General features: G+C 48.3%; 1 protein-coding gene across 1 annotated transcript in view; it reads right to left on the bottom strand.

The window, feature by feature from the left end:
- PLB1 (phospholipase B1) overlaps positions 1 to 27,326 on the bottom strand; it is a 125,169-nt gene that overhangs the window by 63,864 nt on the left and 33,979 nt on the right. The window contains exons 10-18 of the mRNA XM_007191426.2: positions 23,261 to 23,323; positions 22,396 to 22,475; positions 20,516 to 20,591; positions 19,469 to 19,573; positions 18,303 to 18,359; positions 13,572 to 13,643; positions 12,701 to 12,775; positions 10,592 to 10,655; positions 1,453 to 1,511 (exon numbers count right to left, since the gene is read on the bottom strand). Coding sequence (XP_007191488.2) covers positions 1,453 to 1,511; positions 10,592 to 10,655; positions 12,701 to 12,775; positions 13,572 to 13,643; positions 18,303 to 18,359; positions 19,469 to 19,573; positions 20,516 to 20,591; positions 22,396 to 22,475; positions 23,261 to 23,323 — 651 coding nt within the window. The remainder of the gene's footprint in view (positions 1 to 1,452; positions 1,512 to 10,591; positions 10,656 to 12,700; positions 12,776 to 13,571; positions 13,644 to 18,302; positions 18,360 to 19,468; positions 19,574 to 20,515; positions 20,592 to 22,395; positions 22,476 to 23,260; positions 23,324 to 27,326) is intronic.

Consider the following 27,326-nt stretch of genomic DNA (forward strand, 5'->3'; position numbering starts at 1 on the left):
AAACGCCACGTACCTACTCCTCAGCTAAAGAAAGAGCAGGGTCTTTTAAAACCACACCCTGACACACTCTGCAGGTGCATGTCCCTTGCCTAAAGCATGTTATTTCCCAGCAGAGCCGTTCCAAAGGTCATGCCAAGGGCAAGGGTTAGCCTCCCAGGCAGCCTGTGGGGGAAGGCTGGCCTCCGGGGGAGGAGCCTTGCTGCCTCCCCAGGTAGTCCTGAACAGCTGGGCTGATTCTGTTTTTTTTTTTTTTTTTTTTGGCCACGCCGAAGCTCATGGGATCTTAGTTCCCCGACCAGGGATAGAATCTGGGCCACAGTGGTGAAAGCGCTGAGTCCTAACCACTGGACGGCCAGGGCATTTCCAGCTGTGTTGATTCTTGATGACTCCGTATCCCGAGAGCATCTTCAAAGAGACCGGGGGTGGGGGCGGGAGGCCATATCAGGCCACACCCAGCAGGAAGCGCTGAGGACCAGCCTGCCTGTCCTTCCCAGAAGGGTAGGAGCCATAGGGCCTTCGGGGTGAAGAGTACCTGAGGGGTCATGGAGGAGACGGCTACAGGGCAGGGACAGAATTCTGGCCTCAGAGTCAGGACCTGGGAGTCCTGTCCTCACCCAGCAGTTACAACCTATTGGCCGCGGTACTCACTTCGCTTCAACCAGTTTCACCTTCTTTGTTGGTTTCAGTTTGAGGAGAGTCATATGGCCCAGGATTTTGTTGAGGATATTGAGTGAGATCATATCAATGTGAAGAGGCCACAGACATGAAAGGTGTCAGCTGGTATTTGGGGGAAAATTCAGCTGGAGGCCCTCGATTCTACTGATCCAGAGAACAGCAGCTGGACTCCTCTGTAATGAGTCGCTGTGGACCTGAAGTTCAAGAGCTTCAGAGACCCCCTACCCTGGCTCTCTAAGGACCTGATTCTGCTTTTTCTGGATAGCTTTTTGCTGGGCCTGGGAGGTCACCACGAGCCACCTGCAGACACGGGCTGGGTCATCGTTAGTACCTCTGTCTCTTCCCCTGACCCTGGTTTTCTCACCCCTGCCCCATTAGCACTTGTTCCTGTCCCATCATCCCATCGCCCTTGGGACCTTCCCTTCGCTTTCCTACATGGACAAAACAAAGCACCGGGTCTTCGAAGGGGCCCTACACCCCACCACTGACAGGCTGTGTGGTTTGGGCTGGGTTACTTTCATTTCAGGGGCTCCTTCTGAGGTCCCCCCACTTCCTGCTCTCTCCTTCATTCCCATGTTAGGAGAAGAAGGATGAGGTTAGAATGGAGGTGGGAAAACACGATGGGCAGGGAATGCTGGATTCCAGGGTGGGCATGGAGATGGGGAGGGACTGAGGTTGGGACCAGAGATGGCAACGCTTAAGGGCCAGGAGTGAGATTCCCCTATTAACCAAGATCTTCTCCTCTCCTGCCCCTTCCTTCCACCGTCAGTAACTCACCGTGAGCGAGTCACCCAGGGCTCCGATGACCTTGATGTCAGCCAGCTTCAGCCTGTGAACTGAGAGCAAAGATGAACAGAAGGTGGGCTTCTTGTCTCCTCTGAAAACAAAGGAGCATCTTCCAGGAAAACTGAGACAAAGTAGAACAATTCAGCTTGGACAAAGATATTAAAAGCCCATCCTTGTCCTAAAGCTCAGCAGTAGCAGCCGTGGAGCCTGACTGCCGGTCTCCTCCTTGGGGCGCCTGGACACAGGGCTCGCGAGCTGGAAGGTGGCCCCACTTTCGGAGAGGTGTCTGCTGGTGTTGGGTGAACCTGATGCCACAGGTGGGCAGTTACTCTCAGGGCATGAAACAGCCCCTGGTGACATGATCTGGGAGGAAGGAGGGGATTGTGGTGGAGGTGAAACCCATACTTCATCCATTCTAGGATCTGTTGATAGTTGGGATAAAATATTATACCATCTTATTAGAAAAAAATCAGCTCAGTTTTTCTGAAGTGAAAAGGGAAATGCCTTTATACCACTTTTTTAAAAACACTATGACAGGGGCTTCCCTGGTGGCTCAGTGGTTGAGAATCTGCCTGCCAATGCAGGGGACACGGGTTCGAGCCCTGGTCTGGGAAGATCCCACATGCCGCAGAGCAACTAGGCCCGTGAGCCACAACTACTGAGCCTGCGCGTCTGGAGCCTGTGCTCCGCAACAAGAGAGGCCGCGATGGTGAGAGGCCCGCGCACCGTGATGAAGAGTGGCCCCCGCTCGCCGCAACTAGAGAAAGACCTCGCACAGAAACGAAGACCCAACACGGCCAAAAATAAATAAGTAAATTAATAAAATTTAAAAAAACACAAAAAACACTATGACAACCACTATCAAGGTGACATTCACATAACATAAAATTAACCATTTTAAAGTCAACAATTCAGTGGCACTTCGTACATTCTCAATGTTGCGCAACCATGACCTCTATCTAGTTCCAAAACATTTTCATCACCCCCAGAAGAGACCTGTACCCACTAAGCAGTCACTCCTCACTCCCACCAGCCCATGACAACCACTATCTGCTTTCTCTCTATGGATTTACCTATTCTGGATATTTCATGTAAATGGAATCATAAAATGTGACCTGTGTGTCTGGCTTCCTCCACTTTGCCTAATATTTTCAAGGTTCACCCATGTTGTAGCAGGTGCCAGTACTTCATTCTTTCTTATGGCTGACTAATATTCCATTGTGTGGATATACCACATTTTTCTATTCCTTCATCTGTTGATGGACATTTGGGTTGGTCCCATCTTTTGGGTATTGTATATAGTGCTGCTATGAACATTCATATACAAGTCTTTATTGGAATGCCTGTTTTGAATTATTTTGGGTATATACCAAGGAGTGGAACTTGGTGGGCCATAGGATAATCCTATGTTTAGCTTTTTGAGGAAACCCCAAACTGTTTTCCGTAGCCTGCTACTATTTTATCTCTTGAGCTTAGGCATGTGCTATGATGTGGCTAAGCAGCTACTTACTTGTATGACAAACATATTGGCCACCGAGCAGTGGCTGGGGGCCCTGGGGACAAAATAGTGGTCAGAAATGGAGAATGTGCTCAGGAAGCTTGCAGGATAAGCAGGGAATGAGAAACATCCATAGTTATAATAACTTATAGGCTGATGAATACTATGAGAGGTATAAAGTGATAAGAGGTTCAGGAGCTGGAGGGATGATTTACCCTCAGAGGTGTGTGTGGGGGTGGGGAGGGGAGTTTAGAGCAGGCTACATGGAGAAGGTCATGTTTGAACTCAGGATATGATGAGATAAGGATGCAGTGTGGTAAATCGTGTGACGTCCATAAAGAACAGAAAGTTGTACAGTTTGACTTAAGTGAAGGGCATGGGAAGGAGACTAACAAGAAATAACATTGGAACCATAAACAAAAGGAAAAAACAACCTACAGAATGGGAGAAAATATTTGCGAATGACATATCCAACAAGGACTTAATTTCCAAAATATACAATATACAAACAGCTCATACAACTCAACAACAAAAAAACAAACAACCCAGTTGACAAAATGGGCATAAGACCTAAATAGACATTTCTCCAAAGAAGAAATACAAATGGCCAACAGGCGCATGAAAAGATGCTCAATATAGCTAATTATTAGAGAAATGCAAAATCAAATGGTACAATGAGGTACCACCTCACACTGGTCAGAACGGCCACCATTAAAATGTCTACAAATAGGGCTTCCCTGGTGGTGCAGTGGTTGAGAATCTGCCTGCTAATGCAGGGGACACAGGTTCGAGCCCTGGTCTGGGAAGATCCCACATGCCGCGGAGCAACTAGGCCCGTGAGCCACAACTACTGAGCCTGCGTGTCTGGAGCCTGTGCTCCACAACAAGAGAGGCCACGATAGTGAGAGGCCCACGCACTGCCATGAAGAGTGGCCTCCGCTTGCCACAAGTAGAGAAAGCCCTCTCACAGAAACGAAGACCCAACGCAGCCAAAAATAAATAAATAAATAAAATTAAAAAAAAATGTCTACAAATAACAAATGCTGGAGAGGATGTGGAGAAAGGGGAACCCTCCTATACATTTGGTGGGAATGTAAGTTGGTGCAGCCACTATGGAAAACAGTATGGAGGTTCCTCAGAAAACAAAAAATACAATTACCATATGATCCAGCAATCCCACTCCTGGGCATATATCCAGACAAAACTCTAATTTGAAAAGATACATGCACCCCCATGTTCATAGCAGCACTATTCACAATAGCCAAGACATGGAAACAAACTAAATGTCCATCGATAGATGAAAGGATAAAGAAGATGTGGTACATATATACAATGGAATACTACTCAGCCATAAAAAAGAATGAAATAATGCCATTTGCAGCAACATGGATGCAACCAGAGATTATCATACTAAGTGAAGTAAGTCAGAAAGAGAAAGACAAATACCATATGATATCACTTATATGTGGAATCTAGAATATGACACAAATGAACCTATCTACGAAACAGAAACAGCCTCATGGACATAGAGAACAGACTTGTGGTTGCCAAGAGGGCAGGGGTTGGGGGAGGGATGGAGTGGGAGGTTGGGGTGAGCAGATGTAAGCTATTATACATGGAATGGATAATCAACAAGGTCCTACTGTATAGCACAGAGGACCATTCAATAACTTATGATAAACCATAATGGAAAAGAATATTAAAAAAGAATGTATCAATACATATATGTATAACTGAATCACTTTGCTGTATAGCAGAAATTAACACAACATTGTAAATCAACTATACTTCAAAAAAAAAATAACATTGGAAATGTATGTTAGGGCCAAGGGCCTTTTATGCCTGGCTAACGAGTTAGGAGCTTAACATGAATATTACACATATATACACACACATACACACATACATATACATGTATGTATTTACTTGCATATATACGCCTGTCCTATATCTATCTACCCCTTTACCTTATATACATACGGACATGAATCCAAGTGCATTTTGGGAATCACACTTAAATTCCTTATGCCATATGTGGCTCTGTCCCCTCAAATCACAAGTTCACCTCCCACTCCCCCGGGGCACCTCCTCCCATAGTCACTCCGACTTTGACACGGCTTCATCTTTCCTCAGATGTGCCTTTCATGGTCTCTAGCGGCACGATGTTGCAGTAACTTGTCAATTAGCTTTCAGCCTTGGAAGAAGTCTAATATAGCATTTGTACCACGGGGTGACCCACTACTTCAGTGGGGAAAGAAACCCATCATTTCAGTGGACCACTGCTTAAGATGGATAAACTGAAATCTGTCTGCCAGGAGGCTCTCTCAACAGCCCTTCTTTACCAAGTCACTCTATAACGAGGGCAGTAAAACACAGAGAACAAGATGCTTTCGACACCAGCGGGCTACATATAGCCTACTTCACTCATCAACATCCAAATCATGGTGTATAATCACACCTGCGTGGAAAGCTGTGTTAACAGTCAGTGGGAACAATGTTCAAAGAGATCTCTAGGTCTTGTCTCCTTCCATGGAGACATCTTGTCTACCTGACTTCCATGCTGTCTGCAGATGTGGAACTGCTGCTCCCACGGAGGATTTCCTCTCATTGGAAAAGTAAAAGTCCCTGCCTCTTCCCTATGACAGCATGCAGACTAACACATGCATAGCTGTGAATGTGTGTATGCAAAATATAGAGATTAGTGGTCTTCAAATTCGAGCATGCATCAGAATCATCTGGAGAGCTTGTTAAAACACAGATGGTTGGTTGCCACCCTCAGAGTTTCTGATTTAGTAGGTCTGGGGTGGGCCCAAGGCTATGTGGTTAGAAGAACATTATCAAATCACAAAGCCAGCTGCACACATTAGCCCACATCGACGGGGCCAAGCCTGAGAACTTTCAAATGACTCTTCTCAAAGAAATCAGGCTCTGGGTAAAAAAGGCAACAAAATGGAAAATAAGACCTCCTCCCCTCAACTCTAGAGGGTTTATTTTAGCTCCTAATGGTGATAGTCAATCACCGTATTCTTGTTGCCATAATGTGTAATTCAGTGAATTCCGTGAACACTAACTGGTGTGCAAAGGTTAGGGGAAATCTTTGGGGCTGGTAAAATGTGGAAGAGATGGATAGATTTGCTTTGAAAGCACATTGCAGTTTGCTAAAGGGGAAGCTGAAACTGGCCATTCCTGTCTCCTAAACTTGTAGCAGGCAGAAAGGAAACACACACATATGCGTGCACTCGTGTATGTCCACATCTACGTGTGTGTGTATACGTGTAGATAGACTGGTAGGTATGTTGGGAAGGGTGGTTTCCTGTTGGTCATTCTGTAAGGCATGACCTGTAAGAGATAATAAACCAAATGAACCAAGTCTAGATGGGAGGAGTTTGACTCATCTGGGATCTTATTCAAATAGAATCCAACACACATTTCATTGGTTTGACATTCTGGAGACCTTGATTTGAGCTTTGTTAATATTATCATCTATGATAAAGACACAGCCTGAAACCACAGCAAAGCACTTTAGCAATTGCTCTCCTTGGGGAAAGAACTCTTTAGAGATAAGATTAAATTTGTGCGGGCTGATTAGCTAAACATTTTCTGGTACAAACTGTCCACCACCTTGAAAGCAGTTGATAAACACATCATTCACTCATCAAGATTTTTACAGAAGGGGCCGCTTATCAGAAGGCCATCCAAACTATGATAAGAGATCATGAATAGACAGAAAATGGTTGACTAGAGTATAGAATGGGGAAACTGCCCATTGGACATGAAAAGGAACAGCAGGAGAAAGACGACACTTGGGAGTTTTCTCTTGTGTAACCCAACAACTTAAACCTGGGGCCATAATCTGAAAAACCAACTTTCTCTCGACTGTCAGCTAGGGCTGCCCAACCCTTTTGCTCTCAGATTTTAGGGACTTATATAAGGACTTCTGCAATGGTGGTAAACTGCTGTCACAGGTTGGGCCTTGTTTCTGTCTTTGAAGTGCTTTGGCATAAGTTTATATGAAGAAATATGTGCCTGACACACAGTAGGAGCTCAAGAAATGTGTTTAGTTGAATTAAAGGCTAAGGAAGAGGCTCTGTGTCAGAGACTACAGCTCTCAAAACTTTAAATGATGGAAACTGCAGGGAAGGAAAATACATTCATCTGAGTGTCTTGGGGGTGCGTTTGAACTTGTTCAGTAGGCTGGTCACGCCGAGGGGACAGGCAGGCTGTTATTCCCTGTGGGGCGTCACTACTTCCTAGTCACAGGCTAGGTTAGGTCACAAGACTCATGAGCAGGTGGTGACTATAGAAACAGTTTCAGGACGTACACTGGACAGTAGACAGCTGATTCACAATGAAGTGAAACACCTAGTGGTCACCCAATGCCTGTAACCTGGGCATTTTTCATATCAGCGTTTGAATAGCTCATTTTAGCCAAATGGGTAAAATAAATGACATCAGGGACTTAGAAAGGAATCAATAGCTTAAAATAAATGAACTGCTCTAATTGATACTACTGGTGACGGTGGCATAGAATTAGCTTTGTGGACTCCTATTTTCAAATACTATGACTTCTCCCCTCTGCAAGGAATTAGCAGCTTGACTTCAAGATAGCCAGCTTCAATGGATAGCCAATGAGCCATGTGCCCTCTGGCTCTTTATTGCCACTCTTCTGTTTACAAAATGCTACTCCTTTTCTCACTGGGAGAACCTTAAGTCATCTACCAGGCCCAGCATATTTTTCTTAGTTATCCCAACTATGTTAGGGACAGGGCCATGAAGTAATATAAAATGATGTAAGTACTTATGAAGTTATAAAGTCCACAGGAGGTAGCACTCAGTAAATTGCATGTATGCACTGACCAGAAGGGAAAAATTGGAAGCACGCCTGTGTGCATTCATTTATTCATGCTACCAAATAGCGATTGGTAATAAAAATTACTTACATCAGCTCTATATATCTCATCCCAAGCCCCGTGGATCAGTAGAAGAGGTTCATCACCTGTGGGCTCCAAATGGGGTGAGCGTGAGGCACCCGGGCAGCCAGGGGCCGGGACCTGTTGATGAAGGCAGTATCTTACTTTGAAATTATCAGTTTTCATTAGCTAGGTGTATCTGTGAGTTGGTTTGAGAGAGACACTAGAAAAGGGGACTACAAAGAAGGTTTTTGAAAACAACTCTGGAGATAAAACAGTTATTTTATAAGAGAGTCTTAGTGAAAAGGTGTCTTAACGGAAGGCACTTTGATCCAGTTGGTTTTTAAGATCGTTTTCAACTCTGGGAATTTTTGATTTGCTGAAGTAGAAATACTCCATAATTAAGATGAGTTCAACAACGTTCATCAGGCTCCTACCATGTGCTGAGTCACTGGGGTTGTAAAGATAAGATGATCTGCTCTTACAAGTATGTATCAGATGCCTTCATCTCAACTAGAAATTGCCAACATGATCTCCAGAAGAGTGAACGACCTTACCAGTATGATGATTATCAAGGGTAATAATAACGTGACCCTGTGCTAAGTCTTTTTCCCACCCTGACAGCCACAAGTATGATTAAAATGTCCAATCATAGATCAAGCGCAGTAATGAAATGTGTTTTTTGGTTTTGTCCAGTTAGTTGTTGCCATTTTTCTAAAGACACTTTTCAGGGGGACTCAGAGGTGCAGGCCTAACATTAGCCCATGAGTTCTGCCACCCAGTTGGCCGGTGCTAATGTTTTGGTCCCAGGCCCACTTGGTTAGATCAAGGAGGCGTAAATCTATCCATCTGCTTATCCAAACAGCTTCTATCACCAGAGTATCTAAGATCTCAAGGTCTCGAGATTTCTTGTGCTTACATCTTCAAGTGCCAATAAACAAGATAATCTGCAGGGTCAAGGAATAAAGAAGAGATTCACATTTTATTTGGCTTTCAGGTGTTCAGATATGCTCTAATGGATTGCTTGGTTATCACTGTCGTGATGGGAACATAATCTAGACAGATTGCAAAATCTTTACACACCATCCTTTCAGAATGATAAGATTAAAAGAGGATGGATATCATTTCACTGTAAAGAGTATGGCTATTAAAACATTCAAATTCCCCCCTCCCTCTCTCTATACATACATACATCTTTGAGTTTTTGCTGTTGGAGGGCCTACACATGAAGCTAACAATTTGTTTCTGCTACTGAAGTTCTGCTAGTAAACTAACCAATAGGAAGGGGCTGTCACTAAGTACGGGGGAAAAAGTCTAAAGACTAAGTGTGTGTGTGTGTAAGACTTTTTTTTTTTTAAAGACTTTTATTTTATTTATTTACTTTTTGGCTGCGTTGGGTCTTTGTTGCTACGCGCGGGCCTTCTCTAGTTGAGGTGCAGGGGCTTCTCATTGCGGTGCCTTCTCTTGTTGCGGAGCACAGGCTCTAGGCACATGGGCTTCAGTAGCTGTGGCACACAGGCTCAGTAGTTGTAGCTCACGGGCTCTAGAACACAGGCTCAGTAGTTGTGGCACATGGGCTTAGTTGCTCTGTGGCATGTGGGATCTTCCCGGACCAGGGCTCAAACCCGTGTCCCCTGCATTGGCAGGGGGATTCTTAACCACTGCGCCACCGGGGAAGACCCGTGTGTAAGACTTTTATCACCTATTCCATTATTCTGCAACTTAGTCAAGAACCAGTTACACACCGAAGTTTTGGTGAGAAGATTTTTAACTTACTTGCCTGTCATTTGGCTAGATTTGAGCGTGTAGAGCTAAGACAGGCATGAAGGGCGGGCTGACACTTAAACTTGTTCTACTAATACTCAGCAAAAGGGGACAATGTGACTACAAGGATTTGCACACTGTGACATCTCCAAGCTTCGCTTTCCATCCTGGAAGGCACATAAGAGGCATTCAACAATCACCTAATAGATGAGTGAACAAGTGAACGAATCAATGAACAAATGAGTCACCCTCTAGGACCAAGCATGAGAACCTATCGCACTGTTGCAGAAATGCTCCTGGGCTGAGGTTGTGAGTCACGTGGGCCACCACACGGCTCTCCCGTGACCTCCCATGATCATGTGCACAGAGCCATCACTCAGAGTTTGGCTCACCTGGAGGAAAAGTTTCAGCCCTTAGGCAGCCCCTCTTTGGGAAGGTCTCTGCCTAGAATGTTCCATGAGCCTCATTTTCATGGCCCAGCACCAGTCATCTTGGAAACACAGAGAAGCAGTGAAAATGGCACGTTTGTAAGATGGCATGCTTTCCAATGTTTGAGTGCACTCTGCATATGGCTCTGACCCGGAGCTCGGACTGGTTATTTTTGCTTCCTGCTTAAAGGTAGTTTTGTTTTTCAGAGAATAAGTTCACCTCATCAAGGCTTCCCAGCGAGGACAATGACATCAGCTCACTCACCTGACACTGGGCCCTTTGCAGAGCATGGCCTGGCACACACTTAATGCTCAATAAATGCTTTCTGATAATGTTATCATATTTTAGTTAAAGAATAATCAAACACAGGCATGAACTTACAAGTATACATACAGAGCTGTATGGCCTTGAAAACTTCTCAGGTGTATCGCAGATTGTGGGGAAAGCCCCTGTCATCTTAAGGCTGCTCTTACTTTGATGGTTTTAGACCTCAAATGAGTTTAAAAATCACTTGACTCGAGCCGTGTACCTGATGTGGGAATCGTGTCAGAGGGAGCCTTGTCAGGACACCTGACTTCCATTCCATTTCTCACCTAAAATGAGACACACGGAGAAATAAGAAGAAATGGATCTTGCAACCTAAGAAACTGGGTGAGAAGTGGGCCTCTATTTTGGAAGATATCACTTAGTACAGAAACCTAAGCATCATGTAGGATTTCTCCCTCTCTTTCAACACTCACATCTGAGTGTCCACAACACCCTTTCCAGATGCTCCCAAGCCGGCCCCCCTTCCCTAGTCCCTCAGCCTCAGGCTAAGTTCAGGCCTCGTCCCTTCCTCCTGGAACATGGCCCTGTTCACCATCATCACTGCTGCCGGCCTGTGGGCTTCCTCCCCAGCCTTCTGAATCCATTCAGAGGACTCTTTCTCTCTCAATATAAAAATCACTCCCTTGCCCAAATTCTCAGTGAAAGCAGGAATTTTCAGCCATTTTGCTTCTTGTAAGTCCAGAGCCTAGAACACTGCACAGTAGATGCTCAATAAACACTTGTTGGTTGAATAAGCATATTTCTACCCTGTACTAACATCAGCATAAAGTCCATCCTCCTCAGCACGGCGTAGGAAGCCCCCGACATTCCAAATCATCCACCTGACTCTCTGTCCCTCCACATCTTTGTCCGAACACCTACCTCTTCTCTTTCTTTCCCTTTCCCTCTGTTTCCCTCACTCCCACCCACCTGGCTTGACTTTTGTCATCCTCAGGCTGAGGTCATGGGCACTCTTGGGGAAGCCTTCTCAGCTCTCTCCTGTCTGTCATTTGTTCTCCTGCTGTGTTCCCAGAATACCCCGTGGAAACCTTACAGCACTCTTTACATTGTGCTATCACTGCTGGTTGACTCCACTAGACTGAGTTCCTTGGGACAAGCAATGTATTTGTGTTTTTATCTCCTATGCCTGGTCCCCATCCACCCACCCACCCACCCACCCATTTAGTTATTCGGCTAATGGTGACCAGGTACCTGCTCTGAGCCCCTGCCCTCATGGAGCTTGCATCCTAATGGTACACAGCTGGTATTCAGTAAATGTATCCTGAAGATATGCATTGCTCCCTCTTCTATAAAACTCATGGCATGCCAGATACTGTTATATGTGCCTTATACTGAATAACGTATTACAATTTAATAACTCTATTAGGTATGACTATGACCATCACCATTTCCCAGATTTGGAAAACTAAGGCACAGAGAGGGTAAGTCCCCCTGACACAGAGCCAGTAAGTGCAAGAGTCTGGATTTGAACCCAGAGCCAGCTCTCTCAACTCACAGCACCATGTTGCCTCTCAGATGTATCCTTACTGCTGTGATATTAGTTAGAAAGCATGGGACAAGCTGATAAATCAAGTCTTTTACGCTGTATTTCTTGGGCTTTGTGGTGCAGGCCCAGCCCATCAGCTTTGCCTACACCACTGGGAGTAAATCGCACCCTCTTTTATCCAATAGGGAGGCAGGGGTGGTGCTGGGACCACCACCAAATTCGTCTCAACCCATATTGGTCCCCAGTCCTCTGAGAAGGAGGACAACCTTCAAGCGTTTCTTGCATCCTCAGGGGAGTGTGGAGTGCCCTATCTAATCTTGACGGGAAGTATCAGAAAAAGACTCATGAGATAAGTCATAAGCAGGACGTGAGTGTGAGGTGGCGCCTAAGGTGTGGCCGACAGCTGAGGCCTTCCGGTCTCCATGCTGACAGCTTTCAGACTTCACCCCATTTCTCTGCCCTTTCTGGACTTTCTCTTCAGATTAAGGGCTCAGATGAGTTTTAAAGGACTTGTCAGAGATTTGGGGAGGGCCTGAAATTCTTGTCTCTCATCAAAATAGACGGGGAACAGGTAGTGCTGAGCCCCCCAACACACCCCGTGAAGCCTGGGATGCTGGTTGCTGAGGCCGTTTTGAAGACGGAGCTGGAGGGCAGCCCTGCTTCAAGCACCAAGGGGACAACCACACATGTGCTCCTTCACTCTTCTCCAACCTACCCATGGGGGTCCAGAACACAAGAACTGCCCTGGAAGCTTCAAAAGACTCAGCAAGCTACCGCCCCTGGTTCATTTGCATGTTTGTCAACCACAGAAAAAGCTCTCCATACCTCAGACTTCGCCTGGGATTTTAGCAACCTGGGCAGATAGTTGCTGTTCCTGTAGGTGAACAGATAGGGATTCTCCTGCAGAGAAAGGTGATGCGTTGGAACCATGATCCAGAAATCCGTATCCTATAATCATCAACTTTTATCACCCAGCAATGCCTTTGGCCAATCTGAAACATTCATACCATCCTTTAAATGATGAGAGAAACATTCTCTGGCTTTTCTTCTCTCTACTGCCCATGAGTTCCCTGAAGGAGCTCATTAACATTTTGAAATTTCCTATTTGCAGTAGTCAGCATCTTTTGCTCTCTACCCGAGGTTCATGCCAACAGGCAAAGTAGGTATATTTCCATGAAAAGAGAACCTAATCTTAAGTTTCCTGAGCGCCAAGGCAAAGAGGAAAAGAGGGTGAATTATACAGTTCTTACAGCCTAGTAACAAAAACTTACCAATTCATCAAGAAAGCCAAAAATTTGACTAGCATTAAGTGATAAAAAAGAATTCTATTCATTTATATTCAGTTATTTTTTCATTAATTTATTCAGCAACATTAATTCTATACCTACTATATATTAGGCACATATTTAAGATACCCATCTTAGCATTTGGGGCCAAGTGAGCTGTGGCTTTGTTCCTATGCCCTCTACAAGCACGGAAGGGGCCTCAGTTCTGTTAAAACCGCTCTCCTGACCCACAGGTATAAACCTTAGGTGTGCCCAGGCCCAGAAGAACAGACCCGAGACTCTCATGGCCTAATGTCTCAACCAGGTAAGACCCACTTCGCAGCAAAGCCCCCTGCTTTGTGACCCCACCTTTCTCCCCAACTCAGCAGGAGATGCCGCCCCCCACCCCGCCCCCTCCAGTCCTTGCCTACCTGAGAGGGACATTTCACTGGCCTTCTCTCTTTTGCACTGAATGGCTCATCTTTCTGTCCTGCTGGCTCCATCTAGAAAAGAAGGTGATGTTTAGGACAGAAAAGTCTTACACAGGTGGCAGCATCCTAGGGTACCACTGAGAAAGGCTCATTAGCTCAGTGCTTCTCAGAGTGTGACCCTGGGCGGGCAGCGCCAGCATCACCTGGGAACACGTTAGAAATGGCAAATTCCCAGCCCCCACCTCTGGGGTGGGGTCCAGTTCCCTGTGCTTTATCAAGCCCTCCAGGGATTCTGACGCACGCTCAAGTTGAGGCCCACTGCGGGAGACGAAGCACTGATTCCCAGCCCGCCCCTCCTGTTACAGGGGAAACTGAACACCAAGGAGGTTGAGCTGACACAAGGACATGGATGTCCAGATTCAACCGAATCGCTCTCATAGGGTCACCGGCTACCTGATCACCCAGGAGCCAGTTATTCAGCTTGATGTCTCATCCCCCTCCTTGCTGCCCTGCTGCTGGCCAGCTCCCTGATTAAATTTCCCTCAGGGAGGAGAGTAGGAATGGGAAGGAAGGGCAAATAAATGGCTCTCGTGTAAACCAGCAGGGAATGAATGAAACCCTCTGTCACCTGGCAAGCCCCATGTCTTTACTTGGGACACAGAGGTACAGTGACATGGGACATAGCACAGCGCCATGTTAACAACTAGAGTGTCTAGCAATTCAGGAACAGTGATAGTGGTACCAGTGGCTGATAGAGGCAGCTACTTAAATGATAACTGAAGCCTATCTAACAAGATAAACAAAAAGTGTATGGTGTACCCGCCAGAGAAAGCAGCAGAGGATTGGCTCAGGTAAAAGCCTTGGAGGGAAGATCGAAAAATGAAGGCAGTTGGAGAATTCAACGGAGCAAGGATTTTAAGTTTCTTCTGTTATTTTTAAATGTTAGTTATACATTTGTAAACACTTAACAGAAAAATACAGTGGCTTTGAGAGATCACAGATTTTTCTCTTGCACGCACCGTCTTCTACTGTTTGGGGACCTCATGTTTGCTGCCAGCCCTGCTGCCCACAGGAGCTGGGCTCCTAGGGCACCCGGTCCCTCCTCTCCCCTCCGCTTCCCTCCCACAGACCTTGATGGGGGACTAAAGAGGCAGGAGGCTACAGGATGGAGCCCCCCCTATCTGGCTCAGTCACGGGCTCTGCCATCTTCCACGAGCCTTTTAGATTCCTCAGCAATATCTTATCCCGGCATCCGTGCCCAGCAAACAAGAAGCAGGGAAAGAACTTTACCCTTCTCAGGTAACCTTCCTTCACCCAAACGGACAGTGTCAGATAAGAGGGTGTAATTAACCTTCTGTAAAAGGAGTGGCAACCTTTTGCTCAGGGGCTGGAGGAGGAACTGCACTCCCCATTTCCTTTCAGTTTTATTCTGATGGTGGACACTCCTAAGTACGGGATTCCAACCCAGAACTTTCAGGGCCGCTCTGAAAGGGAGTGTTCAGTGGGCCTGAGTCGGTGGCCCAATGTCAAAGTGGCCTGACTTCTCTTCTCCAATCTTTCAAGAATTTAATCAATAATAGAATCTGGAAAGAAATGTTGAGAAAGCCATGTTGTGATAATTTTAGTCAAATGGATATAACAGAACCTAATTTTTTAAGGACTCCAAAGGAAAACTCATAGGTTTTCCCAATAAACCCATTTGCACTAAGAACCTTGTCCTAAATGTCTCTTTGTCACCTACATCCTTCCTGCTGCCATTAATCCCCTTCACACACGCTCTGACCCTCCATGCTCAGGATGGGAAATGACTCGGCAATATCAAATGACCCTTTGCGTGTCCCTCCATCCACCACCCTGCACTGCACACACCCACACACACCCTGGGGACTCTGGTCTTGGGCTCTCGCTCCACTTTTCAGCCCTTTAATTGCTTGCATCTCTTCTGCACAGCTTCCCTGCCCCCGAGATGAACTGGAGTGTGGCAGGGGTGGGGGGATGACCTTAGACACGCTCTCAAGAGTCCCGCTTGACTGTCAGCCCTTCTCGCCTTGCCCTGCGGCTCTGGCGCTAGTGCAGGGCTGGGCATAAGATGGGGCGCCGTGACTGCTGGACCTGGCAATTGAGTCCCCATAGGTGGGTGTCATCAACACTACTGTTACATAAGAATTATCAGAAGTTATTGAGGAGGCAGGAAGGGCCCAGGGACTGAATTATGTCCCAAACACAAAATCCTCCTCCGCTTTGCGCCAGGAGCTCCGCTTCCGTCTGGGTGGCTCATGCAGCCAGGTGTGTTTCCGAAGCAGGGCCGCTCACGATGACTGCGTGCAGGTGTGTGGGGTTTTCTCCTTCACTGGCCCTCAGAGCTTACACCCACCTCGGGACTTGGCCCGGGGAGCAGACACCGTGTGGCCCGGAACGGTCGCCACCATCGCTGTGTCCTAGGTCGAGGCCAAGGAGAGAAGCGGTAGAAGCTGGGCCCCTCTGGTCACAGCGATTCTGCTGGCCCCTCTCTGCTCCCCATGTAAGAGGGTGTCCCTCACTCGGGGCTCTTGTGTGTCTGCAAATGTGGGCATGACGGACATAGCTGGCTTTTACCTCTGTAGTCGCAGTTAAACACAACACCACAGAGGCACACAGAGGTGGAGGCAGGGAGGCTCCCGGCCTCCCCATGTCCCTGGGAGGACACAGGAGGGAACCCAAGGGTGAACTGCTCCTATATTTTCCAAGGTCCTCTGAGGCTGGCAAACAGAGAAAATGGGTCCCAGAAAGAGCACATGACTCATCTCAAGAAACAACCAAAAGCACAGCTGGACTCAGAACCCAGGTTTTCTGGCTCCTTACCCAGTGCCCTTTTCCCTAACCTGTTACCTTCGTAATTTCTCATAAATTAACCTGGGCCTGCAGGAGCTGTCCATGCGTTCTGGCAGCTGTGCTCACTCGGGAGCCATGGGATGGTCTGGCACTTTGCCCAAGAGGAAGCCAGGGGACACGCTTCCCTCCTCGCTGGCTCGGCTACAGGGACCTCAAGGCCTCTCCCTGGGAAATGACTGCTGGTTGGTTGGGCAGGTAACTGCCCACCTAGGAAAGCCGCCTCCTTCCCAAAGCCCCTGGGACACCTACTGGGTCCCAGTCCTTTGGCCTTGAGTGTGAGACCTTCTGTTCCCCTCTGGGCACCTGCCCATCCTCACCCTCGAGTGGGTTTCAGGACGCTGTGCATGCCGTGTGCCTGTCTGACTGCACAGGGCACTTCACTCATTCGTGGGGCCTCCTTATCCCGTTCCTCTCCCACCACCCCTTGCTAGTGCATTTTATTCTGTTCACACGGCTCCTCTTGCCTGGGAATGCCAGCCCCACCTCCTCTGACATATTTCCCCCCAACCCATGCCGACAAAGCCAATTCCAATCCCACCCTCGTGGGGCTGTCCTGGCCTCTTGCCCATATCCCTTTTGGGTGCTCTGTCCAGGGCATGACCTTGTTCCTGCTGTGCCCTTCCCGCTATTCGCTAGGCCATTTGGTGTGTCTCCTGTATCTTCCTCGGACCCAGCATAGAGCAGGCACCCTCTAGGCTTTCTTTTGTTGCTTGGGAGAAGGGTAACAGAGGAGGAGAGAGGTTTGGCTGAGCTGGAAGAATCAGCCCTCCTCCCCCAGAGAGAGGGTGGAGGGAGGGAGGCCTGTGCAGGGCTGGTCAGGTTCCTTTCCTCGGCCCTTCACAGGAGATCAGCAGCAAAGTGGTTTTCTGGGGCCTGACCGCTCAGGGGTCAGGCCCACCAACAAGGGTCCTCGTTCAAAGAAATCAAATGCCTTCTCCGAAGGCTAGCGTGACTCCATCAATCCGGGCTGCCTGGGCTGGCCCCTGCCCTCCCTGCTGTCTTACTGGCTACCGCACACCCAACTACAGCTGCTCATAGGACTCAGGTGCGAGATGGAGAGAAATTTTTCTAATGCAAGGAAGAAGAAAACCAAGTTTGTGTCACTGGAATTCTAGGATAGTTTGGATGGGAAAAAAATAAATGGCACGATCAGGTCTCTGTCCGGTGCTCTGGAGAGGTTCAAAGTTTTGACGGAACATTCCATCCACTGACTAATCCCAGACAGCCCTGGGGGACCTTCAGAGTCTGGGGAAAGCCCGTCACAGTCAGAGTAAGAAGGGCCACCCATGGTGAATACTCACTGTGGGCCGGGAGGGAGCTATACACTCTCCATGTGTTGGCTCAGGGGTTTCGCAGAAAGGGAGCTGAGACCCTAAGTTCACACAGCTTGTGAGAGCTTTGAACCCAGGTCTTCATCACTCCACACTCACCCCAGGCACCACCCTGGGCATTGGAAACTTAAGTGTAAAATGAGGGAGAGCTGGACCAGGTTGCTACGTGAGCCTGCTGCCTAGTGCCCCACTCCAAGTGAAGTCTCCCAGACAGATGCCAAGGAAACATTCCTGCGTCCAGAAAAAGCAGGACCGAGGCTGCCCAGGGAGCCCTGCTCACTGTCAGGGCTGCAGCCCAGCTTCCGGGAAGAGGAGGTGAAACTCCCAGGTGGTTCCAGATGGGCTGTCACTGGATGTGGGAGGGGACCCCGATGGCCCAGAATCATCATCCTGGGGTCCTGCTGGTGTCCTTCAACCCCTCCATCAGAGCGGTGAGCAGACAGGGCACGACGGCAGAGGCCCTGCTCCTCCTTCCATAGACTAAACCCCAGGCTGGCAGGGCAGCGCCCCGGGACCCCCAGCCACTCACCATTCTGTTCCAGAGAGTCAAGGCGAGGACGGTGGGATCCTGGAGTGGTCGCTCCCCCTGAAAGAGAACCGGATGAGAAGCCCCGTGAGCCCCGGGGGATGGGACAGCCCTGCCGCGCGCTCTGAAGCTCTCCCGGCAGAGATGGGGGTCTTGACGCACCCAGATTCTCTCTCTCAGTCCCTCCCCATCAATAATGGCGGGAACTTATAGAACTGCTGTCTGGGGTCAGGGCTCGGAGGTGAGGGCCTGTAGGGGCACGCCACACGTCTGGCTGCTCCGCATCGTTGTGGGGTTGTACGTACTGAACTAAACAGCAGAAGGAGCAGGTGACAGGGAAGTGATTCAGGTATGGTCTGAGTAGGAGGGGGGGACGGGAACTAATATTCCTCCTCCTATTAAACCACTATTTAAACATCACTGAAGTCCTGGAGGGACACAATGACTCCAGTAGCAGGAGCCAGGAGCCTGGAGGGAGGGGCTGTCCCAGATGTCCAGTGCTGCAGCCCCAGAGGCGTCAGAGACCTTGCTGAGCTGAGCACGTGTGCACCCACCACAGTGCTTGTGGTCTGCACGGCCCCCCAGGGGTGAGGGGCATTTGCCCAGTGACCTGGGTGAGGAAACAACTCAAGCTACCCTCCCTTGCAGGGGTAGATGTGGAGGAGCCTGCAGAGGGAGGAGTGCAGTGCGGTGCCTGGAAATTCCATCCTGAATAGTCACCATAGCTGACAGATAACTGCGGGCTTCCAAGAACCAGGCGCTGCTCTAAGTTCCTCACATGTATTTAATCATCCTGACAACTACCTTAGCAGACGGAATGTGAATAACGGCCCTGATTTCACAGATGAGGAACCAAAGCACAGAGAGTTCAAACAACTTGCCCAAGGTCACACAGCCGGCCCATTCCAAAGCCAGAAGCCGTCTGGCTGGAGTCCGTGCTCTTTACCTCTGGGCGGCTCTGCCTCTCGGAACCTTCCTCACGGGGCTATCCAACCCCACGGGGAAGTTGTCCAAAAAGTATAAGAGAACACTGCAGCATTTCCGCCTGAGACTACACATCCTGGGCTCGGTGAAGCTCAACTGGGTTGGGGCATCTGCGGAGGAGAGGGCAGGGGAGGGGGAGGGGGAGGGAGAGGGAGAGGGTGGGTGTGGGCCAGGCCCTCACTCACCGAGGGTGGCGGCAGGGCTCTCTCGTAGAAGAAAGGCTGGAAGACCACTGCGAAGGACTCCTGCTCGTTGTACTTGCTGGAGGCCAGGAGCTGTTCCCAGGTTTCCTGAAGAAAGGAGCACCAGCGAGGCTCAGCCTGCCCCATCCTCACACCAGGGAGCTCCCAGCAGCCCCCCAGTCAGAATCACCCACCCATGCTATTCTGAATCATATGCTATTTGGAAGCTCCCTCTCATCTCACACCTCAGGGCCCTTTGATGAACTAATCAGGTTTTCATTTTCCTCTGAAGTCCAGCATCAGGTAAGACCTGAGAACTATTCTCTGGGAGCTCAAGAAGTATACGCCAGCCCAGTATGTAGCTACAGTCCCCACTCTCTCTTCAAGGGCTGAGTTCTGTAGAGGGATGTGCTATTAACCACTCAAAAAATGTCACTTCCAAAGCAAGAGAAATGACATACAGCTTCATATAGAAAGCTTCTTATACAAAACTTCTTCTTAAATAAAAATCATCATGTTAACACATGTCAGCGGGAACCGCGCTTTGCACTGTTTGGTGGTGGGGATGGAGGCTTCCACTGAGCCACCCACACTGTCTTGGGGTCTCTCCTGTAAACTAGACGCACATCTTCAGGAGCCAGACCGTAGTCGGGGCTACAGGCTGGGGCACAAGCCTAGTCCAGGCGAAGCAGCCTACCAGCCACAGACGCAGTGGCAGAAGGGGTGACAATGACCAAAAGCACCTCGGAATGATCTGCAAAATTCTTCAGCATCTTCTACTGTAGGTACCACCACCACCCTCCACTTCCATCCACTCCACCACCCCCACCCCCCGAGTATGGCAGTTCCCACTTTACATGCAGGAAAATCAAATCAGCACCTGGAAGTGACCCAAGAGTAGCTGCCGTCTTTGGCTCCTGACTCTCAGTTCTGACTTCAGCTGGGGGGGTCCTACATCAGCAAACGTGCACCCTAATTGTTCCCACCATCCCTGTTCTCATGACCACCTGCCCCTGTGAGCCAACAGGCAGTGTCCCAGAGTGGGCTCACCTGATAGGCCCACTGGGTCACAACCTTGGACAGCCGCGAGGTCTCCCCTGAACACCTGCAGGGCTCGGCCGTGGGACTGCAGGTTAAAACAAGCCGGAAGTGAGCGTGGGTGCCGTGTGGGGCCGTTTAGACTCCCTCTTGGAGGAAGGTGGGGCTGGGGGCACTGGGAGTTGCTTTGGGAGCAGGGGAAGGGGAAGCTGGAAGTCTCAGACGGCCCAGGAGAAGGAAGGAAGGAAGGAAGGAAGCACACGTTGGGGAGAAAAAAGAGTACGTTATGGAGACGCTCCCTCCCACTTCATCTCCTGATGCACCGCTTCCCTCACTGTTCCTCCCCCAGAAACCCACCTCCTGTTCTCGCTTCCCCTACTCTGAGCCCTTCCTTCGCCTTTCTTCCTCTTCAAACCCCCCTATCCTCTCTGCACTGTCCTCTCCTTTCCGTTGCCACCACCTACAACGCCCCTGCCCTGACTTTATCCACGTGAACTTCTTTTCCACATGCCAAGCCAGAAATCTCAGGATCTGGGTTCAGAAAGTTTAAATTCTCTGAAAAATCTCAGAAATACATGGGAATCAAGTTGTGTGAAAATAAAATAAAATTAGGCTAAATTGTCTTTCCAATTTCTGGAAGTAATATTTCTTGGCTTGGGCCGCCATTTGGGCGAGAGCTGGCGGCGACGGACGGTGGAAAGCTGCTTCCCTGCAGCGCTTCATCTCGTGCAAGCTGAAGGGGATGGTCAGAGAAGGTCCTTTCCACAAGGGGAATTTATAGACTTTTCCTGCTCAGACCTCAATTTGTGTTTAAGAAAGGCAGAAAGAAATTACTGTAAAAGATTGGAATAACTTAAATCATCCAAAATGGAGGCATACATAATGAAACAACTTTTAGTACTTACATAGAAAAAGGGCATGTACCTATAGACAACATTAGAATATAAGGACTTGAAGCAGTTGAGAATGTCTCTGCCAAGTCGACAAACAGCTATTGTTAACCCTCCACCACCAGCGTATATAAATACTAAGAAAAATGGGCGATGGACGAATCAACTGCAGTATCTACAAAAAGTTGTCCTGAAGGCTTTGAGGAAGCATAATTTTTCCTGGTCTTTTCAGCAGCCCGTGGATGCTGTCAAACTAAAGTTGCCTGATTATTATACCATTATAAAAAGCCCAATGGATTCAAATACAATCAAGAATCGCTTGGAACATAAATATTATGTGAAAGCTTCGGAATGTATAGAAGACTTCAATACAATGTTTTCAAATTGTTATTTATACAACAAGGTCTGTAAGCCTTATGCTATACTTGCTAATTCTTTGCTCTTACATACAGAGCAAAGAGATGTGTATAAACAAGTGTGCTGATTTCAAATTTCAAGTCTTGATTTGGGGTACATTCCATATTTTTAAAGATAATGTTTTTTACTTTATTTCCTAATTTTCATGTATCAGTATTCGTTCATTTTGCCATATTTTTTGCTGTATTTTTGTCTGAATAGCTATAATGGCTTACTATGTTTTAAAAAATAAAATACTAATGATTGCTGGTTTCTGTGAAAAAAAAAAAAAATTTCTTGGCTTATAGCTGTTTTGCCCAAGCTGTTTTTTAAACTCTCAAGTCACTCTGGTGGGGGTAGGGCACCTGTCACTAGTCAACCAGGCTGCATATTTCGTCCTTTAACTCAGTCCCCAAAACAATGCGGCAGAGGGCCCCTTCCGCAGCCTGACTCTGCTGCCGCTGGCTGTGTGATCTCACACACGTCGCTTGGTCTCTCTCCGACGCCCCCCCCTTGGATCAGTTGATGCAGGTGAAGTGCCCCACGCAGTGCCTGGTGCGTGACACCAGTTGACAAATGCTGGTCCCTTTTCACTTCCCTTTTTACCTGAGCGGAGTCCCCTGATGCCAGGGCGAGCCCCTCAGAGCCTCGGAGAGATCCACCAGGTTCACAAATGCTTTGGGGACCTAGGGGGATACGAGGGGCAAGATGAGCATCTGCAAAGTCGCTGTCGCTGCCCTGCGGCCTCTCTGGAACCCCTGGTTTGAGCCTAGTTTGGGGTCTGGTTGAGCGCGACGGGACTCTCCTTGGTTAAACAGGCAGGCCCTTTGGGACATGGTTGGTTGGGGTCAGTTCAAAGCTGTCAGCCCTGTCGGCTGTGCCATCCAGAAATGCGTCATTCACCGCCCCTCATGGTGGGCAGGGCACCTCCCCAACACAGGGCAGCAAGACCCAGTGGTAATGGGACTGTGGACCCTCTTCCTCCCTAGGGAAAGACGGGGGAGGTGAGAACCCAGAGCTCCCCTGGGATTTCCAGGACCTGCAGTGCTCACCCTAGGCACTTAGGGAAGCCTTGAGAGTTCTCAAGGTCCCTGCAGGCTCCAGGCCATCACTGCCCCAGACACAGTCAACCGGGCCTCAGGAAAGAGCGGGTCACAGAGACCCCAGGGAGGAACAGGGCTGTATCCTCCCTCCTCCCCAGGGGGCCCTCTTAGTAATATCCTTTGCAAGAGTGAAGAGCTCGATCTGTGACCCGTGTTTTCATCAAAAGCACTCCAGAGCCTTCCCTTTCCCTGGGGTCTTGGTCTCCCTCCTGGGAGTCCGTTTCCCCATCCCGGTGGAGTCCATTCGAAAGAAACCAGAACCTATCCCACCAACCCACGGAAGGGCAGCTTCTCCCGGCTGCTGCAGGTGCCCGTGAGGGAGTCCCGGGTGCGTGGTCCCACCAGGCTGAGGGAGTTGCCAACCTCACCTCCTGGTACAGGTGGTCCAGCATTCTCGTCAGCTGGTCCATGCTGCTCGCCACGTGTCTTTGCTGTGGAAGGAGAAATGTTCAGAGTGTGGGTGGGGACGGGGGACACGGGGCAAAGATGCCCAGGCTCACGCTGGCCTGTCCCTTCCCCTCCCCAACCCCCCATCCCCCCTCGACAGAGATGATAGTAACGAAAGCCCCGTCTAGACCCCAGTTTCCCACACACAAGTGTAGAGTTCCCAGAGCTTCCTGGGGTTTTTTGTCCATTCTCTGACTTCCCCAACACATCACCCACCAGGAAAAAAGTAAACTCTCCCAAATGAGAAGTTCCGTGTCAGGGAAGGGCAAACCCAAGGTCAAGGCAATTCTAAAGCTCACATGAGGGATATGAGACCAGATTTATTCCCAAAGACTGATGGAATCACTTTGATCTGAAGAAGATCAGGTCCAAAGGGGGAACACTTGGATTTAAGGACCCAGATGAACCTCAAAACTTCCGCCTGGCACTCTTATCAGACCTTTCCCTGCCACATCTGCCCTAAGAAAAGGGCTCCTGTCACTGAGTATTTAAAGACACCTTCTTCCCACCCAATTCCTTGCAGGTAATGAAAATAAACAAACGAGAGCACTTCAAAAAACGACCCTGGTTTACCTTTTCAGTGTAAAAACAAAACAAAACAAAAATAAACTTTGCAACAAGACAGATTCCTAAGCTGCCTGCAAACCTGCTGTCCCCTGAGGCGACTTGGCTCAGACAGGAAGACAAAGCAGGCCTAGCAGCTGTTCTGTTTCCTGGGGGGGACACAGGCGGTGACTCTGGAGACAGCTGCCAATCAGTCGGGCTGGGACTGCGTGGAGGGCAGCCTCCCGCTCCTGTGTCCCTGCTTTGGTGCGAGGCTGTCCTCTGGAAGCCAGTCCAGCCCACTCTGCTGCCATAGCCAGCAATAAAGCTTCTGTCTCATTTTTTCTGTCCCTAAGCATGACATTAAGCATCACACTTTACCTTCTTAAGAGTCATAGGAACTTTGTCTAGAAAGGTCCTCACTGCCTGTATCACATTCAGGGCATCCCTCTTCCCTCGGGGAATCGCTGTATGGGTCTCCTCGGACTGCAAACCCTGATTTAGAAACCTCTTAGTCAAGGTGCCGATTCACTGCTACAGAGTGAATCAGGGCCCACCTAGGCTTTCCAGGTATTGAATGGTTGTACTTGGGGCACCAACTGTCCCTGTTCCTTAGTGGAAGACATGCTGCTCCTATAAAATGTCCCTTGCCTATAAGGTCACACATGATAAACTCCTCCGTAACTCGAAGTCAGGAAAAAGCGTATTTCTTCAAAAGAACTTACACATTTCCATATTTTGCCCCCAGAATCAGAAGAATGCTCTGTTATCAAACATGTGCCTGCAACCAGACTTAATTTTTTCTACCAAGTTATTTATCTGGGATTTATTCCAAGAAGTATGATTATTCAGTCAAAAGACACAAACACTTTTAGGTTTCTTGAGTCATACTGCCAGCGTGTCCTCCAAGATGTTGACACCTGTTTCTAAAGGCATCTGCAATGAATAAATGGGTATATTTTTGAAACCAAGTGTTGTCATCCATTAGATACCTTAAACTACACCTTGCTTAATAAACAATGAACTGTAACATGCCTTCACTGATCAAGCTCCCTTTAATTGTTTTTATAAAAACTTGCATGTCCTCCAAGCATTCCATAGCCTAAACAATAAGATGTTTGCCCAAGTTGTGTTTCAGGAACTTGGAGTCAGCTGTTCACTGGCTCGAGCTCCAACTGGACAAGACTGGTTGAGACCTCCAACTGGGCGTGTGTTGAGTGTCCCATCAGTGACCGTCTGAGGTCAGAGAGCCCAGAACTCCACCTTCAGAACATGCTAACACTACCATTTTCTGAACATGCATCCCATGAAGAAGCATGTGTCCCTTGAAGAAACATGTAGCTTAGTTGCACCTGCTCAGAACGATTACCTCACCTTTTTCTTCTCTCCAATCACCTATCCCCCACATTCCCCACGCCTCGGACTGCCCTGTTTCTTTATCTCATAAATATCCCGAGGTGGATTTGAGATTTGCTCTCGCATCACCTCACTTGGCTGCCTGGTGAATAAATCCTTTCTTTCTGCAAACCTCGGTGTCCCAGCATTTGGCCTGTCATGCATGGGGCAAACAAACTTGATTCAGTAACAAATTTTTGCAGTGTCAGGCTTTGTTTTTGTTTTTGTTTTCCTTTATTTTTTCTCTTCTTGCAATTTTGTTCTTACTCCATAGAACTAGACTTTAACTGGAGAGCAGTAAGCAAGAGTCCAGACCCTAAAAGCATCCCTGTGTCACTGCTATGAGCCAGGTTACCAGTTACCTCTGAAGCACCTGCCTTTGAATTGCTACATCCACCATAGCAGCCCTGAAGAAGCACCGTCACTGCCTAATGAATGGTTCCTGGTCTTACTCTCCTATGACTTTGGTCTTAAGAAATCCCTAAAGAACAAGTATGGACACAAGCCCTTGTCTATTCCCCATGAAAGGAGCCCAAAGGTCTCTTAGGGGAGGAAAATTCCAGGTCCTAAGTAGGGCAGGACCGGAGTTTAACATTTCTTCTTAACAATAAAATACCTTTTTCTCATATGAACTATTTCAGGAAACCTGACATATGTATGCCACAGTTAAAGGCAGAGCTGCTCTGTGAGGTCAGGTGGAAGCCTGGAGCCCACAGTCTCAGAGCACCTCCTGTGGCCCCTGGGACTCTGCAGAACAACCCCTGAGGGAGAGGCCATGCCTGGGATGTGTTTTGGGGATGTAAAAGTGCTGTGTAAGAGCTTCTCAGATGGGGGATCCCGGTTAGTTGTGGCCAGAAGCACCACCAGGACGACTAGGAGGTGAGGGGTGGGTCTGGGCTGCAGAAGCAAGAGTGCAGGAGTGAAGGGAGGAACCAGCCCACCCAGGCCAAGGAGGCTGAGAGCCAGAACCATGAGCCACAATGTCCTTTGGGGGAAATGGAAGTGGAGGTGGGATTTATTCTAGGCTCCAAAGCCTTGGTGGTCTTTGTGCAAAAGGAAAATCAAGACGGAGGGAAAAATGCAATACAGTGGGAATTTGAGTGGATGCTAGTAAACATTGCTACAGTGAGTTCAGTTTACAGAGATTAAGTCACTGGTATGTAGTCATTTAGAAATCAGGAGTGAAGCATGAACATTTGTCATATGTTTACAACCAATTAAAAGTGTGAGGTTCTAAGTGTGAATAAACCTAATCCATATGTATCAACATGACTAGATCCTGAGGGAATTTCACATACTGACAAAAAATCATTAGCTTTGATAACAACAAGTGTTGGAAAGGTTGTAGGGAATGGGTGTGCTCAGACACTGGTGAGAATATGTGATATTGTGATTTGTAATACGAGGTATATATTTGGTCTTTGTCCCCTTTTACGGCATAGAGTTCATAAACCATTGGAATTTCCTAAGTGATGAGAGCATAAAAGTGTATTTTGCTATGTTAATGAGGTGACTTTGGGACTACACCTAAGGATGGGGGCTGGTTGCCGGGAGAACCAACCCTGGGATCAGAGAGTTGGAATTTTCAGTCCCCCTGCCCACGACCGCCACCCAACCTGGGGCTGGAAGTTGAATCAATTGCCGTTGGACAACAATTTAGTCAATCTTGACTACTATGTAATGAAGCTCCATAAAAGCGCAAAAGGATGGGTTCAGAGAGCTTGCCCGTTGGTGACCACCTGGAGGTGCTGGGAGAGTAGCCCACCTGGAGAGAGCATGGAAGCTTCTCACTCTTTCCCCATACCTTGCACTATGCATTCTTCCATCTGGCTGTTCCTGAATTATATCCTTTTATAATAAGCCAAGAACCTAGTAAGTAAAATGTTTCCCTGGGTTCTGTGAGCCACTCTAGAAAATTAATTGAACTCAAGGAGGGGCTTGTTGGAACCTCCAATCTATAGCCAGTTGGGCAGAAGCTCAGGTGACAACTTGGACTTGGAATTGGCATCTGAAATGGGGGGTGGGGACAGTCTTGCGGGACTGAGCTCC

The sequence above is a fragment of the Balaenoptera acutorostrata genome, chromosome 12, assembly GCF_949987535.1.
Source record: "Balaenoptera acutorostrata chromosome 12, mBalAcu1.1, whole genome shotgun sequence".
NCBI lineage: Eukaryota > Metazoa > Chordata > Mammalia > Artiodactyla > Balaenopteridae > Balaenoptera > Balaenoptera acutorostrata.